The sequence below is a fragment of the Emydura macquarii genome, unplaced genomic scaffold (genome assembly GCF_026122565.2).
Source record: "Emydura macquarii macquarii isolate MOO-44397 ecotype Brisbane River unplaced genomic scaffold, CSIRO-AGI_Emac_v2 contig_6, whole genome shotgun sequence".
Taxonomy (NCBI): Eukaryota; Metazoa; Chordata; order Testudines; family Chelidae; genus Emydura; species Emydura macquarii.
In genome coordinates this window covers 1,240,829-1,257,272 of record NW_027130143.1, presented here as the reverse complement: position 1 = coordinate 1,257,272, position 16,444 = coordinate 1,240,829, and the positions used below count along the sequence as shown (strand labels likewise).

At 42.7% G+C, this 16,444-nt stretch overlaps 1 protein-coding gene across 2 annotated transcripts in view; it reads left to right on the top strand.

Moving 5' to 3' along the window:
* The window catches only part of GOLGB1 (golgin B1), a 106,077-nt gene that overhangs the window by 34,345 nt on the left and 55,288 nt on the right, over nt 1-16,444 (top strand). For both annotated transcript variants that reach the window (XM_067560561.1, XM_067559778.1), the window contains 6 exons: nt 4,762-4,920; nt 5,555-5,677; nt 6,182-6,295; nt 8,161-8,572; nt 10,711-10,829; nt 11,121-11,235. In XM_067560561.1, coding sequence (XP_067416662.1) covers nt 4,762-4,920; nt 5,555-5,677; nt 6,182-6,295; nt 8,161-8,572; nt 10,711-10,829; nt 11,121-11,235 — 1,042 coding nt within the window. The remainder of the gene's footprint in view (nt 1-4,761; nt 4,921-5,554; nt 5,678-6,181; nt 6,296-8,160; nt 8,573-10,710; nt 10,830-11,120; nt 11,236-16,444) is intronic.

The following is a 16,444-nucleotide window of genomic DNA, read 5'->3' as shown; positions in this document are numbered from 1 at the left end:
AGACAGAGCAACTCATAAAGGAGTTACAGTAGGATAGGTGATAAGGTGATAAGTAACAGTCCTCATGGATTTGTCAAGAACAAATCATGTCAAACCAACCTAATAGCTTTCTTTGTCAGGGTAACAAGCCTTATGACCTTCTCATAAACAAACTAAGGAAATACAACCTAGATCATAGAATCATAGTATATTAGAGTTGCAAGGGACCTCAGGAGATCATCTAGTCCAACTCCTTGCTCAGAGCAGGACTAATGTCAGCTAAATCATTCTAGCCAGGGCTTTGTCAAGCTACAGCTTAAAAATCTCTAAAGATGGTGATTCCACCACCTCCCTAACTTTTTCTAATGTCCAGCCTAGATATCCCCCACTGCAACCATTGCACCATTGCACCTTGTTCTGTCATCTACTGCCATTGAGAACAGCCTAGCTCCATCCTCCCAGGTAGTTAAAGGCTGCTATCAAATCCCCCTCATTCTTCTCTTTTGCAGATTAAACAAGCCTACTTCCCTCAGCCTCTCTTCATAAGTCTTGTGCTCCAGTCCCTTAATCACTTTTGTTGCCCTCCGCTGGACTCTCTCCAACTTCTCCACATCCTTTTTGTGGTGGAGGGCCAAAAACTGGACACAATACTACGAATGCAGCCTCCCCAATGCTGAATAGAGGGGAATAATCACTTCCCTCGATCTGCTGGCAATGCTTCTACTAATGCAGCCCAATATGCTATTAACCTTCTTGGCACCCAGGCCACACTGTTGACTCATATCCAGCGTCTTATCCAATGTAACCCCCAGATCCTTTTCTGCAGAACAACTGCCTAGCTCGTCGGTCCCCAGTCTGTAGCTGTGCATGGGATTCTTCCGTCCTAAGTGGACAACTCTGCACTTGTCCTTGTTGAACCTCATCAGACTTCTTTTGGGCCAATCCTCCAATTTATCCAGGTCCCCCTATATCCTATCTCTACCTTCCAGGATATCTACCACTCCCCCTTAGTGTCATCTGCAAACTTGCTGAGGGTGCAATCTACCCTATCCTCCAGATAATTAATGAAGATGGGTTACCAAGGGAGGTGGTGGAATCTCCATCTTTGGAGGTCTTTAAGCTGTGGCTTGACAAAACCCTTGGCTGGGATTATTTAGCTGAGGTTAGTCCTGCTTTGAGCAGAGGGTTGGACTAGATGACCACCTGTGGTCCCTTCCAACTCTATGATTCTATGTTGAACAAAACTGGCCCCAAGACCGACCCCTGAGTCACTCCGCTTGTGACCGGCTGCCTGCTAGACATGGAGCCAATGATCACTACCTGTTGAGCCCTATGCTCTAACCAGTTCTCTACCCATTTTATAGTCCATTCATCCAACCCATACTTCTTTAACTTGCTGATAAGAATACTGTGGGAGACCCTATCAAAAGCTTTGCTAAAGTCAAGATATATCACATCCACCGCTTTCCCCACATCCACAGAGCCAGTCACCTTCATAGAAGACAATCAGGTTGGTCAGGCATGACTTGCCCTTGGTGAATCCATGTTGACTGTTCCTGATCAGCTTCCTCTCTTCCAAGTGCCTTAAAATGGGTTCCTGGAGGACCTGCTCCATGATTTTTCCAGGGATTGAGGTGAGGCTGACTGGTCTGTAGTTCTCTGGATCTTCTTTCTTCCTTTCTTGAAAATGGGCACTATATTTGCCTTTTTCCAATCATCAGGGACCTCCCCCAGTTGCGACGAACTATCAAAGATAATAGCCAATACTCTGAAATCACATCAGCTAACTCCCTCAGCACCCTAGGATGCATTGCATCTGGCCCCATGTACTTGTGTATGTCCAGTCTTTCTAAATAGTCCTGGACCTGTTCCTTCAGCACTGAGGGATGTTCACCTCCTTCCCATTCTGTGCTGCCCAGTACAGTAGTCTGGGAGCTGACCTTATCTGTGAAGACAGAGGCAAAAAAGGCATTGAGTACCTCAGCTTTCTCCACATCCTCTGTCACTAGGTTGCCTCCCCCATTCTGTAAGGGGCCCACACTTTCCGTAGTCTTCCTCTTGTTGGTAACTTACTGTAGAAACCCTTCTTGTTCCCTTTCACATCCCTTGCTAGCTGCAATTCCAATTGTGCTTTGGCCTTCCTGATTTCATTCCTGCATGTTTGAGCAGTATTTTTATAATCCTCCCTAGTCATCTGGCCAAGCTTGTGCTTCTTGTAAGCTTCTTTTTTGCGTTTGAGCTCACCGAAGACATCTTTGTTAAGCCAAGCTGGACACCTACCATATTTGCTATTCTTTATGCATATCGGGATGGTTTGATCCTGCACCCTCAATAAGGTTTCTTTAAAATACAGCCAGTTCTCTTGGATTTCTTTCCCCCTCATATTAGCCTCCTAGGGGATCCTGCCCATGAGCTCCCTGAGGGAGTCAAAGTCTGCTTTTCTGAAGTCCATGGTTCATTTCCTGCTGTTCTCCTTTCTTCCTTTTGTCAGGATTCTGAATCGACCATTTCATGGTTACTGCTGCCTAGGTTGCCACCCACTTCTACTTCCCTATGAAATCTTCCCTGTTTGTGAGCAGCAGGTCAAGAGGAGCATGCCCCCTAGTTGGTTGCTCCAGCACTTGCACCATGGAGCTACAATAAGGTGGATGCATAACTGATAGGAAAATTGTTCCCAGCAGGGCTTAAAATCAGCCGAAGCCTACCGGAGCAGAGCTTTGATGAAATATTTTCAAACTGGGGACCCAGTGCCTGCAACGGGGCTGAAGCCTCAAACACCAGTGCCCGCTCCCACTGCAGGGCTCAAGCCCTGAGCTCTTAAAGGGGGGAGGGTGGAGTTCTGAGAAAAAACCTTAGAAAATTTAAGCCCTGGTTCCCACAGAGTAGTTATTAGTGGTTCACAGTCAAGTTTGAAGGGCATATCAATTGAGGTGCCACAGGGATCAGTTCTGGGTCCGATTCTGTTCAATATCTTCATCAATGATTTAGATAATGGCGTAGAGTACATTATAAAGTTTGTGGACAATACCAAGCTGACAGGGATTTCAAGCGCTTTGGAGCGTAGAGTTACAATTCAAAATTATCTAGACAAACTGGAGAAATGGTCTGAAGTAAATATAGTGACATTCAATAATGACCAATGCAAAGTACTCCACTTAGGAAGGAACAATCAGTTGCACACATACAAAATGGGAAAAGCCTAATCCTTCCTAGGCAATGTGGAAAGGGATCTGGGGGAGGGGGAAGGTCATAGTGGATCACATGCTAAATATGAGTCAATAGTGAAACGTTATCGCAAAAAAAGCAAACATCATTCTGGGATGTATTGTAAGCAAGACACAAGAAGTAGTTCTTATGCTGTACTCTGCACTGATTAGGCCTCAACTGGAGTTTTGTGGAGAAATTAGAGAAAGTCGAAAGAGGATCAACAAAAATTATTAAAGGTCTAGAAAACACAACCTATGAGGGAAGATTGAAAGAACTTGTACTCTTTAGTATGGTGGTCTGAGGGGTTATATACTTGAGTTTTCAAGTATATAAAAGGTTGTTACATGGAGGAGGGAGAAAAATTGTTCTTGTTAACGTCTGAGGATAGGACAAGATTCAATGGGCTTAAATTGCAGCAAGGGTGGTTTAGGTTGGACATTAGGGAAAAACTTCCTAACTGTCAAGGTAGTTTAGCACTGGAATAAATTGCTTAGGGAGGTTGCGGAATCTCCATCACTGGAAATTGTTTAGAATAGTTAGACACCTGTCAGCGATGGTCTAGATACTTGGTCCTGCCTTCAGTGCTTGGGACTGGACTTGAAGACCTCTCAAGGTCCCTTCCAGTCTTGCAATTCTATGACACAAAGCTAAACCAACACTTTGGAGAGCAGAGCTAAAATTCAGATGGATTTTGATAAATTGGAGAACTGGGCTATAGACAACAAAATATAATTCAACAAACACAAATGTAAGGTGTTACACTTAGGGAAGAAAAACCAAATCCAAAAATACAGAATGGGAGATAACTGACTTGGCAGCAGTACTGCTGAGAAGGATCTGGGAGTTCCGGTGGATCACAGCCTCAGTATGAGTCAACAGTGTGATGCTGTTGCAAAAAACACAAATTTAATTTTAGGTTGCATTAACAGAGACATAACATGCAAGTCATGGGAGGTGATAGTATTGCTCTAATCAATGCTGGTTAGGCCTCAGCTGGAGAACTATGTCCATTTTTGATCACCAATGTAGAGAAACTGGAAAGGATCCAGAGGTGAGTGACAAAGATGATCAATGGGATGGAATGGAAGCCATATGAGCAAAGGATGAAGGAACTGGGTATGTTTAGTTTGGAAAAAAGGAAATTAAGGGGTGGGGGCACATGATAGATGTCTTCAAATACTTGAAAGGCTGGCATAAAAAGATGGAGAAAATTGATCTCTTTTTTCCCACAGAGAGCAGGACAAGGGGCAATGGGTTTGAACTACGGCATAGCAGATTTAGATTAAATCTCAGGAAAGCCTTCCTGACTGTAAGAACAGAAGGATAAGTGAACAGACTGCCTCGGGAAGCTGTTGAAGCTTCTTTACTGGAGGTTTTCAAAAGGAGGCTAGATAGCTATCTGTCTCGGATGGTTTAGACACAGCAAATCCTGCATCTTGGTAAGGGGTTAGACTAGGTGACCCTCGTGGTCCCTTCTAACTCGGATTTTAATAACAGCACAGCATGCACCACTCTAATTGGCTGAGACTGTCTAATATAATTAATATCTTTCTGATTTCTCCTGTTCACCTGCAGCTTCAGAGTAATCAGAGGACTAATGAGGAGCAGAGAAAGGAGGCAGAAACACTCAAACAGAAACTCCAGGAGCAGGAGGAGATCGTCAGGAACCTGAGGGAGCAGCTGGCTGCAACTAGAGAGAGCCTGACAGATACTCAGGCCAAGCAAGCAGCCCAGGTATGGAGATGGGTTTCTAGCTATCAATATATTTACTGTCTGCTGGTAACAATCTGTGACTTTTTAGTGAAAAGGGAGTAAGAAATGGCAAGGTAAAGTGAGAGGACTATTGTTCCAACTAGGGGAGTGAGCACTGCGATGTTATGTTAGATTTTTTTATGTAGTACCTTTCAATACCAATATTTACAATATTAACTAGACTTGCAGACTTTTGATTTTGATGGCTAAAATGATGGGTTGCGACATTCAGCACAAGTCCAACAACAGAAACTATGTTTATGTAATTGCCTGGAAATTGTAGCTTTCCAGATTCTGGATATATGTAAAATGTAATTTGCACTTTTTGCACTTCCAGAATCTGAAATGTCAGTAAATATGTAGGTGTAAGTGAAATAAATTTTCTGAGTTGACATGACTATCACAGAGACTTGCATTGCTAAGGACATTTTGGCTTCTGGTTCAAATCCATTCTCACACATAACACACCAGAGAAAGGAGGATGAAAAACTCTGGATAGTCTGTGCACCTGTCACCGCCAGAATGGGTTTCAGTTCTTTGTACTGTCCTTGGAATGTCTACCTTGTTTCTCAGCACAAGAAATGTCACTTGGCTAACTATGTACTATGGCTTACAGCTGTGCTCCCTGCATGAGGTGATTCGTGAGAAGGATGCTCTCCTAGAAGAACAGGTTCACCAGCACCAAGCTGAACTGCACCAGGTAGCGGCCCGATCAGATCTGGAAGCCGAGATGCAGCAGGTGTGTTTGATGGATTTTGACAGTCCCCTGCTTTTCATAGAACATGAAAGGGGAAAATTACATGAGTTCAATGGGCGTTGCCACCCAGGGATGTCTGCAGACAAACACAGGATTTCTGAGGGAGTTGAGAGAAAGGATGGTTCAGTGGTTAGGATGCTATCCTGAAACTTGGGAGACCTGGGTTCAGTTCCCTGCTCTGCCACAGTCTTCCTGTGTGACTATGGAGTAGATCACTAGTGTCTCTGTGCCTCAGTTCCCTGTCTGTAGAAATAGGGAAATACTATTATTCCCATCTCACAGGGGTGTTGGCAGGATAAATACACAGACAATTATGAGGTGCTCAGATACTGAAGTAGTCGGAGCCATATTAGTACCTAAGATACACAGGAGAATCCCATCCCATCCATACCCCAATTCTGTGTAACAGCCCTCTTGTGCTTTGGGATGCTACTGTCCTCTCAGCTTCTGATGTAGATGATGCAGCACTGTGTGTGTCTCACATAGAACCTGAGGACACTACAGAGAAAGCTGGAGGAACAGGAAGTGGCCCTGCTAGGACGAACTCAGGTGGTGGAACTGCTGCAGCAAGAGTTACATGGTGCAGAAGAACAGAACAAGGTACCTCCTCACTCTCTCAGCGTACTACAGCCATGCTCTGTTCTCTTGTGTTCCTTTACCGTTAACAGGTGCAATTGTCTTGCCAAAAGCCTAGCAGCTGTCATAGCTCCTAATACAGGGGCTATGTGCCTGGCATGAGAGAAGCTGGGAATTCCTTGAGCTCAGAGTTCAAAGCTGCCAGTGCCTGGAGAGTGTGCATTTTGTCTTTGGCACTGCACTGGGGGTGTGGCAACTCTTAGTGCCTTAATTAGCAGTCTTTTCTGACCTGATCATGGTGGTGCAGCTCTGTAACTGAGTTGAACCCTGTTACCTCAGGTATTGGGCCACCTAGCTCATTTTTATGCTTGCTGTAGAATCCTCAAAATGTCCAGTTGCAGGCAAAAGCATCCTTTACTCTAACATTGTCTGTGGGTTGTCTCTCCTCCAGTGTCACCAACTCACTAAGACTTTATACTCCGAGGTCCCAGTATTTTGTGCAATACCAATTCTTGTTATGAATATGCTGGAGTTTTATGACTTTTTAAAAAAATAGTTTTTAGGAACTCTGCAGGATTTGGCCACTTCTAGCTTCCGCTGCTGGCCTTGGGAAGCTTACAGGAGCCCTAGTAGTGGGCTAGAGTCTGACCTTATTCACCTTAAAGCTTTGGGAGAATAGAAGGAAACTGACTTATAGGTGAGCTGCCTAAAACTCAAGCATGTAAGTGCCTACTTGACTCAGTAATGAGCCATTTTCTTTCTACTTAAAGTTTTAAGAAAGCGAATAGGATCATTGCCAACCTATTCTAGTGACTCTTGCAACTAGAGTGTGAATGGCGTTTAAACAGCATAGGATTTGCAGTCTCTTTATTGTGTAGTTTAGGGAACAAAATTAAAATAACCCAAAAAGAAAAAATTGCTTTTTGTGCCATTATGCTTCTCTTTTAAAGAGGCCTTAAAGGGTTATTTTTTGTATAGTTTTTACATTAGAAATTCAGTTCTCCTTTATCATGTTTTTTCCTGAAGCACTGGTAGGATAACGACATTGCAGGCAAGTGAAACTTCATGGAGAGAGAGAGAGAGAGAGAGAGTGATTTGTTTGCCTCCACCAGTTCTCAGTCCCCATCCTTCCATTCGTCCAAGTAATTCTAGGCTTAAAGTGTGTGGAATACTCTAGCTCCCCCTGGGGAAGAATTGTTCACAAGAATTGCAGGGGGGCCTGAGCTCTCTGAGCAGTACATTGGCCCTGCTGTCTGAGGGTAGGTTGTGCCTCCCCGTGTTTCCCCTAGTGGCAGCCCCATACCTATGAAATGCCTACCTCTTACTCCAAAGGAATTGGCATTTGTGATACAAAGGTCATTGGAATGCCCGTCATGCTAGTCCGGTGCTTGGAAGTCAGGGCAAGCAACAAATGCCTTGGATCTTTGTTTTTTGGGGAGTTTCCATCTGGTTTTTTGCTATGGCTGGGGATTAATTGCACGTATATCTTTAGAGAACAGCAATTCTAAGCAAGCAGTTATCTAACCTTTCTATTTAAACAGGTTATATGTTCTGTGCTGGGGTATCCTAAAAGGAGAATGTGTTGGATGTTAATTCCACCTTACAGTTTCTCCTTTTCTTCACTTGAGTTCAGAGTTCTGATGTCTCCCAGCAGAGTTTTGATTTTCCCTTAGGAGTCACAAGACAGTGTTTCTTTCTGCAGAGGTTTAGAATCCCCACCACGTAGTGTTCCTTTCCTCTCTCTTCTTGTCACTTGGCTAGTTTGAAATTGCTTCTTGCTTCAGTTGTGTACTTACTATGGACCTATTTTTGCCCAGTACCTTAGGGTCTGAATCAGGAATCAATTTGTTTTCCCTTTTGGTTGAGTCCCTCCCCATCTCCTTTCCTAGACTCTTTTGGAGCAGTGTCAGAGGATGGAGGCAGAGCTGAGCTCCTTAAAGAACTTGTTGGATGCAGAGAGAGAGGCGTCTCGAAGCCTCATGGAGAATATGGAGCTGGAATTGGCTGAGAGGAAGCTGTCCTTCCATCGCTTACAGGAGGAGGTTCAATATCTCTCGGAGCAGTTGGAACAGGCAGGAAGAACTCGGGCTGAACTGGAATCTGAGTGTAGAGTTCAGGAGCAGAAATACAAGCTGGAAGTAGAAGAGCAAAAGCTGCAAGTTGCTTACTTGCAGATGGCTGAGCAAGAGCTGCGATCTAGCCATGATGCCCTCATAGCTCAGAATGATCAGCTGCTGCGGGATATTGATCAGCTGCTGGTGCAATCTACCGAAAACTCTTCTACTATACAACACCTGCAAGGTCAGCATGTGTAGCAATTGGGTCTAATCAGCACCTCAGAAACCTCTCTGTCTGGTTCCAATTTGGCTCTTTTTTCATGGCAATTCTCTAACAAAGAGGAAGTAATATCTTAGATGACAAGAGGTCATGGGAATCCTGAGTCTCATTACAGCCTTTCAGAGCTGTAGTTCTTTTTAAACCTTACTGATGTTTGCATAAAAATTTGGTAAAAATTATTTAAAGGGTATCCTAAATTTAGCAATCCCCCCTTTCTCTGAAAATATTTAACTGACTGTTGTTGCAACTGACAATTAAGGCTATTATAACAAATATCAGAGAAAAAAAATCTCTCTCTCCTTTCCAGAGTTTTTATTTTGTGTACTCAGTTTTATTGTTTTTCTCGAACAATCAGTTTCTCTCTTTTGAAATCTGGGAAAATGTAATGCTAAAACAACAAACATTGGCAGTGAAACTGAGGAAGAAGGATAATGCTTAAAACTACTTTTGATTCATTTTTTTAAATTGACTAGATTTCACACTGATGGCATCCCAAGAAAAACCTGTTATACAATGAGAGACTAGAGAAGCTCAATCGGTGTAGGTTATCCAAGAAGAAGTTAAGAGGTGACATGAGCATGGTACCTACATTAGAAGAAGACTGATAGTGGAGGGTTTTTAAATCTATATAGAAGGGCAGAACAAGATCCCATGGCTGTAAATTGAAGCTAGGCAAATTCAGACTAGAAATAAATAACATATTTTAATAGTGAAATTAATGAACAGCTGGTACAGTTTACCTAGGAATGTGCATCATTTGAAGTAATTTTAAATCCAGATTAGATATCTTTTAGAAATAGATATGCTTTAATCCAACTGGCAATCATGGGCTTGATGCAGGAATTGCTTGATGAAAAAATATGGTTTTGTTATGCAGGAGTTCAGACTAGATGATCATAATGGTCACTTCTGTCCACGGCAATGAACGTGTGAAATATCTAGGTAGATAGTACAGGCTTATTCTTGTAGCTCCTCTGCAATCTTCCTTGACAATATGTCTAAATCCTCTAAAGAGAAATGTTCCATCTCCTTGTCTGTTCAGTCCTAGGCCTCTCTGTTGAGATGGCGTTCTCTGACCCTTTGGTTGGCAAACTATTGTGGTATTTTCTGTGAAGTGCTCTCATATCTAGATTAATTTATTTCACATAAAACCATCAGGTGACGTGGACTTCCTGTAGCTATCGTTTGGGGCCACAGTAGAATCATAGAATATTAGGGTTCGAAGGGGCCTCAGGAGGTCATCTAGTGCAACTCCCTGCTCAAAGCAAGACCAACCCCAACTAAAACATCTCATCCAGGGCTTTGTCAAGCTGAGATATCTAAGGATGGAGATTCCACCACCTCCCTAAGTAATCCATTCCAATGCTTCACTACCCTCCTAGTGAAAAAGGTTTTCCTAATATCCAACCTAGACCTCCCCCCCTACAACCTGAAACCATTGGTCTCGTTCTATCATCTCCCACTACTAAAAACAGCCTAACTTCAAGTAGTTGAAGGCTGCTATCAAATCCCGTCCCCGTCATTCTTCTCTTCTGCAGACTAAACAAACCTAGTTCCCTCAGCGTCTCCTCATGAGTTATGTGCTCCAGCCCCCTAAAAATTTTTGTTGCCCTCCGCTGGACTCTCTCCGATTTGTCCACATCCTTCCTGTATTGGGGGGCCCAAAACTGGACACAATACTCTAAATGTGGCCTCACCAATGCCAAATAGAGGGGAGTCATCACTTTCCTCACTCTGCTGGCAATGCTCATACTAATGCAGCCCGATATGCTGTTAGCCTTCTTGGCAATAAGTGTATGCTGTTGACTCATATCCAGCATCTTGTCCACTGTAACCCCTAGGTCCTTTTCGGCAGGACTGCTACCTAGCCAGTCAGTCCCCAGTCTGTAGCAGTGCATGGGATTCTACTGTCCTAAGTGCAGGACGCTGCACTTGTCCTTGTTGAACCTCATCAGATTTCTTTTGGCCTAATCCTCCAGTTTGTCTAGAAGCAGTGACTGTGAGGTGAAAGGTTCCATATTTCAATGTGCATACATCTAAGGTAGATCTATTCAGATACAGAAGCAGAGATGTGTGTACTTATGCTTAACTTTTTCTTTTAGATGAGCTCACACACAAATCACCTGAGGAGTTCATCCATCGCCAGACTGAGCTAAAATTACTAAAGTCTGAGCCAGTGATGCAGGGGTCTCAATCGCAGGAGCAAGAACAATCTCTAAAGGTAATTGTATCTTAAAATGCTCTCAAATCCTAAGAATCAAAAAGAGTGCAATATACAGAAACACTTTCTCTTGACCAAATTGGTTGAGGAGGTTAATAATAGGTCTCTTTTGAGATCTTCTCCAGTCTGGGCAGACGTTTTATGAAACTGTCTGCAAAGAGAATTAACTCTTATAGGTCAATTGGGGGAATTTAGAAGTTGCGCTTTCAACAAATCTGTTAGCAACTGAAATAACAAGGCCTAATACCTGTGGGAAAACTGTTGGTAACTTTCTGTCTTTCTGCTCTCCAGCCAGTCTCTGAGCAGGATGAAATACCTCCGCAGAAAAATGTGGTGGAGCAGGAGGATGAGACGGGGACTTTACTCCTACCCAGTGCAGCCTTGGAGGGGCTGAAGGCTGAAAATGGTATAATTACACTTCCTTTTGCCTGTTTTCAGCTAATAAACACACCCATGATTACTAGATTTATCAGCACTCCCTGCTGAGGGTTTCAGAACTGCTTTCTAATCCTTTCCAGAAATTAAAATTGGAATTTAATTCTGAGTGGCAGAGGAACAATTTAAATCCCAGTCTGTGAACAAAGAGTGAAAAAAATTCCCAAACTAGTGGGCCAGCCAGCTGGAATGATTAAAGCACAGGCCTGTGCATTGTAGGCCTGCCTATGTGGTTTTATCTTTGTGATTGCAAGTAGTGATTGGAGAAGGCCAGTCATGGGTAAGGAAAAGTTAAAAAAAAAAATACTGGAATAAACTAGGTAATGGCTCCCAGATGGAGAGGAGATTTTCACAGATGTCACTGGAGGAGTGCAGAGCACATACCCATCTGGAGGAATCAGATGGATCTTGCTTTAAGCTAAATGAATATCTGAGAGTGAGAGCAACATTTAATTTAAGGGGTACGTATATCCAACCAACATTTTCTACCATATATTCTGTTGTAGGATGTAGGAAAATTCCTGATGTAGGCCAAGGCTGTAGATCTGGCATTCCTCTGGTGAGGGTACAGTTGGCAATGGAGTAGTAATTGGTGGAGGGGCTGCGGTTGTGATCGGGCATGTTTCCTCCCATATTTGTAAGTGATATATGCATTTTTGGATATTTGGAGATATGATCCAAGTTCCAGTATATGTACCCTTATCTTTTAACTGAATGTTTTTTATATAGATGGAGGTGCTCCATCTAGCCTCTAAATTAATAAAGGTAACTCTATTTAGCCACCCTTCATATGTTTTAACAACTCCTCTGATATAACTGATTACTGTTTAACTTCCTTTAAACCAATCAATCCAAACCTCCGTTTTTTCTTTAGGGTATGAATGAATGTTACATTGAAGGGCCAAATTTTCTCCTACTAGTGTCGTTATGTGGTATTCCATTATTTGTTGTGTGGTAGACAAAACTCGAGGTTTGTCCAGCACATGTTCTTGTTCCCAAACTGCTCTAGTCTTTTTCCTAACCAGTGTCTCATTCTTGTGTATGCTACTGGAATTGATGCTAGAAGAAACAGCAAGAACAACAACTTGATCACAGTTGTTAATCTCCTTCACTTTCCAACAGTATGCATTTTCCCCCTCTGTGTTTTTGGTTAGTGTCAATGTCTTTTCAATCTTTTGCTGGTTCTTATCAACTTTCTCCACAATGACGTGTTCAGCCTGGCTTTTTCCTGCAATAGTTCATCTCCATGTCATCTTTATAAGAAATGGTGCAACTCTGATGGTATGTCCTGTTTGTTGCCGTCCTTCTGTTTGGCATACCAGTTTTATGACATTTCCATCCAGATGACTTTGCCTTCCTGCAGACAGGGTATTAGAGGGGGTTCGTTGGAAGTCTCTGTCCAAAGATTCCTTACCACAAGGTATGTCTGGTTCAAATTCTTGGTGTCTGACAACCTGATCGCCTCGTGGGTCAAAACTGCTGCAAGCAATAGTCCTCGTATCCAGATCAAATTCATAACCTGGGTTCATCACCTGTAAAACCAAAATACAAACAATCGCTTCTCCCTTTTATGTTTTTTGGTTTTTTTTTTAAATCCTTAGAATATAGTGATACTTTTCTGTTTTTATTCCTGTCTGCGTCTTTTTCCACCCTTTGCCTCTTCCTGCTTATAGTCTCCGTCCAGTATAGCCAAAATCATTGCATCAGTTAAGGGTCAGGTAATCCGAAATTGGGGGAATCAGCAAGTGGGGAAACACTAGGCTTTTAAATGTATCCATCCGATTCTTGGCCCAGTAACCCAGACTGGTTCCGTCCCTGCTTCCTCCAGTTTCCATACCGAAGTATTTTTATCATTCCACCAAATGGTGATTTTACTTCCTACTCCCCACTCAAATTGTCCCTGTGCGCCTAACTGTCTGACCAATTAACGCTTGCAGATTTCAAACCTTTGTGCCCAAGCCACGTGGATCAATGTCAGGGGTGCGGATGTAGTACAGATATCTAGAATCAACGAACCTCCATCCTTTAATTGGAATGTGAGCAACGAGGTCATTGTATTAATATATTTTTTTTTACATATATATCCTTAAGTTGCAATTCTGTAAGAAAAATCACAAAACCCGTACCATTTAGCCTTCGTATTGCTTCAGTTGCATGGCATGTTTCCACTGAGATTGATCTTTCATTTCTACCAAATATAGTGAGGGTCCCAATTTGCCTGTGATAGGACAGAGGGTAATGGTAAAAATCAAACAGCAAACAAAGAGAAAATTTCCTAAACAGGAATGGCATGGCCCCTGGCCAATTTGCCACTGTGTAGGGTCACTAGCCTCACCAAAGGCCTGATCCATTTTTTTTTGTTCTACAGCCTGTTGTGCTGCGGCAGCCCCTTGGCCTGTTCCTAGCCAATACTTAAGACCATTCATCCAAGTGGTCGTTGCCAGTTCTTGTATGGTTTCCCATTCTGGAGGATACATTAGATTTTCCCAACCAGGCATTGGTCTCCCAAACAGTATTTCATAAGAACTGAATTTTGTCATGCAATTTGGGCGACTCCGGATTCTCATAAGTACCCATGGGAGTATCACATCCCAATTTGTTCCCAATTCATTACACACTTTAGATAACTCAACTTTCAGAGATTTATTCATTCTGTCTACTTGTCCCCCGCTTGAGGGTAGTAGGGGATGTGTAATGGCAATGGAATTCCTGCCCAAGTTCCCATTTCTTCATGCATCTTTCCAATAAAGGCGGGTCCGTTATCAGAATCTATACTATGTAGCAGACCCCATCTCGGGAATATTTCAGTCACAAATGTTTTTGCAGCGATGCGACTGTCCTCCCTTCTGGTGGGGAATGCCTGCACCCATTTGCTAAACCTATCCACAATTACAAACAGAAATAGATTATTTTTGGACGTGATTGGTAGCGGTCCTACAAAATCTACCTGTAATCATTGGAACGGTCCCTTTAAACTCTCATGCATTAGTTCACCCCTTCTCTTTCTTTGAGCAGGGTCCTGTCTGGCACAGGTTAAGCATTGATGGATATGAATATCCAGATCCTCTCTCATTCCGGACTACCAACCTATCTTTTTAAGCCTTTCTAGTGCTTCTTCTAATTTTGGGGTGTCCCCCCACAGCAGAGCCATGTATCCACCCTAAAAGGAGATGTTTTATCTGTTGTGGTATTGCTAAGACCCATTCTTTATCTGGTTTAGCTACAATTAAACCCTTTTCCTTTTTGAGAGAGACCCCTTGCCAAGTTTAAGGGCATTCTACAATTCATTGCTGAATTAACTCATCTTTTCCCTGTATCTCCTGTAACATTTGCAATTTTTCTTTTTTAGCTTGTTCTTGTTTCATTTGTGCCCGGGTAATTACTGCCACGGGCAGAGTCTCCCACAGTGTACCACTCATTGCTGCCTCCCTTGCCAGTCTCTTGGTTTGTGCATTTCCCCATTACAATGGTTCTTGCTTTCTGTGCACCTTTATTTTAACCATTTTGATTCTTTTAAATTTTGTTGCCAATTCCTCCATTTGTTGCCAAAGAACTTTGTGTTTTGATATCAGATTCATCTGTACCCACAAAATGGATGGTGACCCCCCATGGTAAATAAATAGTAGTCCCTTTATAAACATAATCTGAATCAGTACCAATGACAATTTCAGATTGTTCATTTTCCATTCTTTTCAACACTCCTGTAACTGCTGATACCTCTGCTGCTCGGGTTTCCTCCCTTTCCTAATTTGTACTGGAAAGAATCAATGATCTGCATATCCCTGGTGAGACATATTTCTGTAAATCCTGTGACTCATGTACCTTCATCATAATAGGAACTTCCATCTACAAACCAAATTGTTTTTCCAATTACCTGTTCTATCTGGGTTGCCTTAAAAATGGGGGTGCGCTTTTGAGTCTGTTTGGGGTTCACAGCTGTGCTCCTGACTCGTTAAGGTCAGTCCCCATTAAGATATTTCTGGTTCTTTCAGGGTAACCAATTGAACATTCTCTGTCATGAGAGTGAAGACCCATTGAATAGCTTTGTCTACCCTCACATTGCCTTTAGATAAATTCTTTTGACTTAGTAATTTTCCTAGGGCATGGTGGCTTTTAACAATCACCTTACTTGCCCTGATAATCGCTTGTGCTTTTTGCAGGGTCCAGTAAGCAGCAAGAGCTGTTTGTTCACACGCGCCTAGCTTGCTTTCTGGAGCTGTCAGAGCACAGCTGTAATATGCCCCACTCCAGTGTCTTGTGTGATCATGCTCACAATACAGAAATTTTTAACATTAGGGTACAGCACAAAGGGGAATTCATTATTAGGGGCAGCTAGGGTAGGAGACTCCATTAACCCCTTTTTAAACTTTCCCAAGCATTTGTCGCTTCCTCAGTCCAGGTCCAGTGGGGTCTTTTAAGTAGCTCATACAAAGGTCCTGCTTTTTCTGCATAGCCTACCATAAGATCTCTGCAAAACTTGGTAAGTCCCAGAAAAGATTGCAAAGATTTAATGTCTGCTGGCATGGGTAAATTAGTAATGCATTTAATTCTCTCGGCATCTACTGATCGTCCTCCCGCACTGAGCCTAATTCCAAGATACTGCACCTCTCTCTCGGTTTGATCTGGGATTTAGAGGGGTTAAGTTTCAAGCTGTATGCTTGGCAGCAGAACAGCAATTGCTTAACTAGTTTCTCATGCTCCTCCTCAGTTTCACTGACAATCAAAATATCATCCACATAGTGCAGTATCTTCCCTGTTTGTAACAGCCCTTCCTTTTCTAGCATTTCTTGCACTTCAGTGTGGAATATCGTGGATGAATCACAATATCCCATAGGTAAAACAGTCCAGCAATACTGCATCCCTTGGAACACAAAAGCTGTTCCATACTGAGATTCTGAACTTAATGGCAAGCTCCAAAAGCCATTTGCAATATCAAATACAGAGAATCATTTCATTTCTGGAGACACCACTTCCAATAACTTTGGATAAACAGCTACCACAGGGGCTCCTCATTTAGCTGTTTTATTTAACCCTCTGTAGTCAATAGTTAATCTTCATGTTCTGTCTGGCTTTTTTACTGGCCAAATTGGTGCCACGTTAGGCGTTGAATACCTTCAGATTAATTGTCGTTTTTCCAGTTCTTCTATCACTTGCTTAAGTGATTCTTTAGCTTCCTGCAG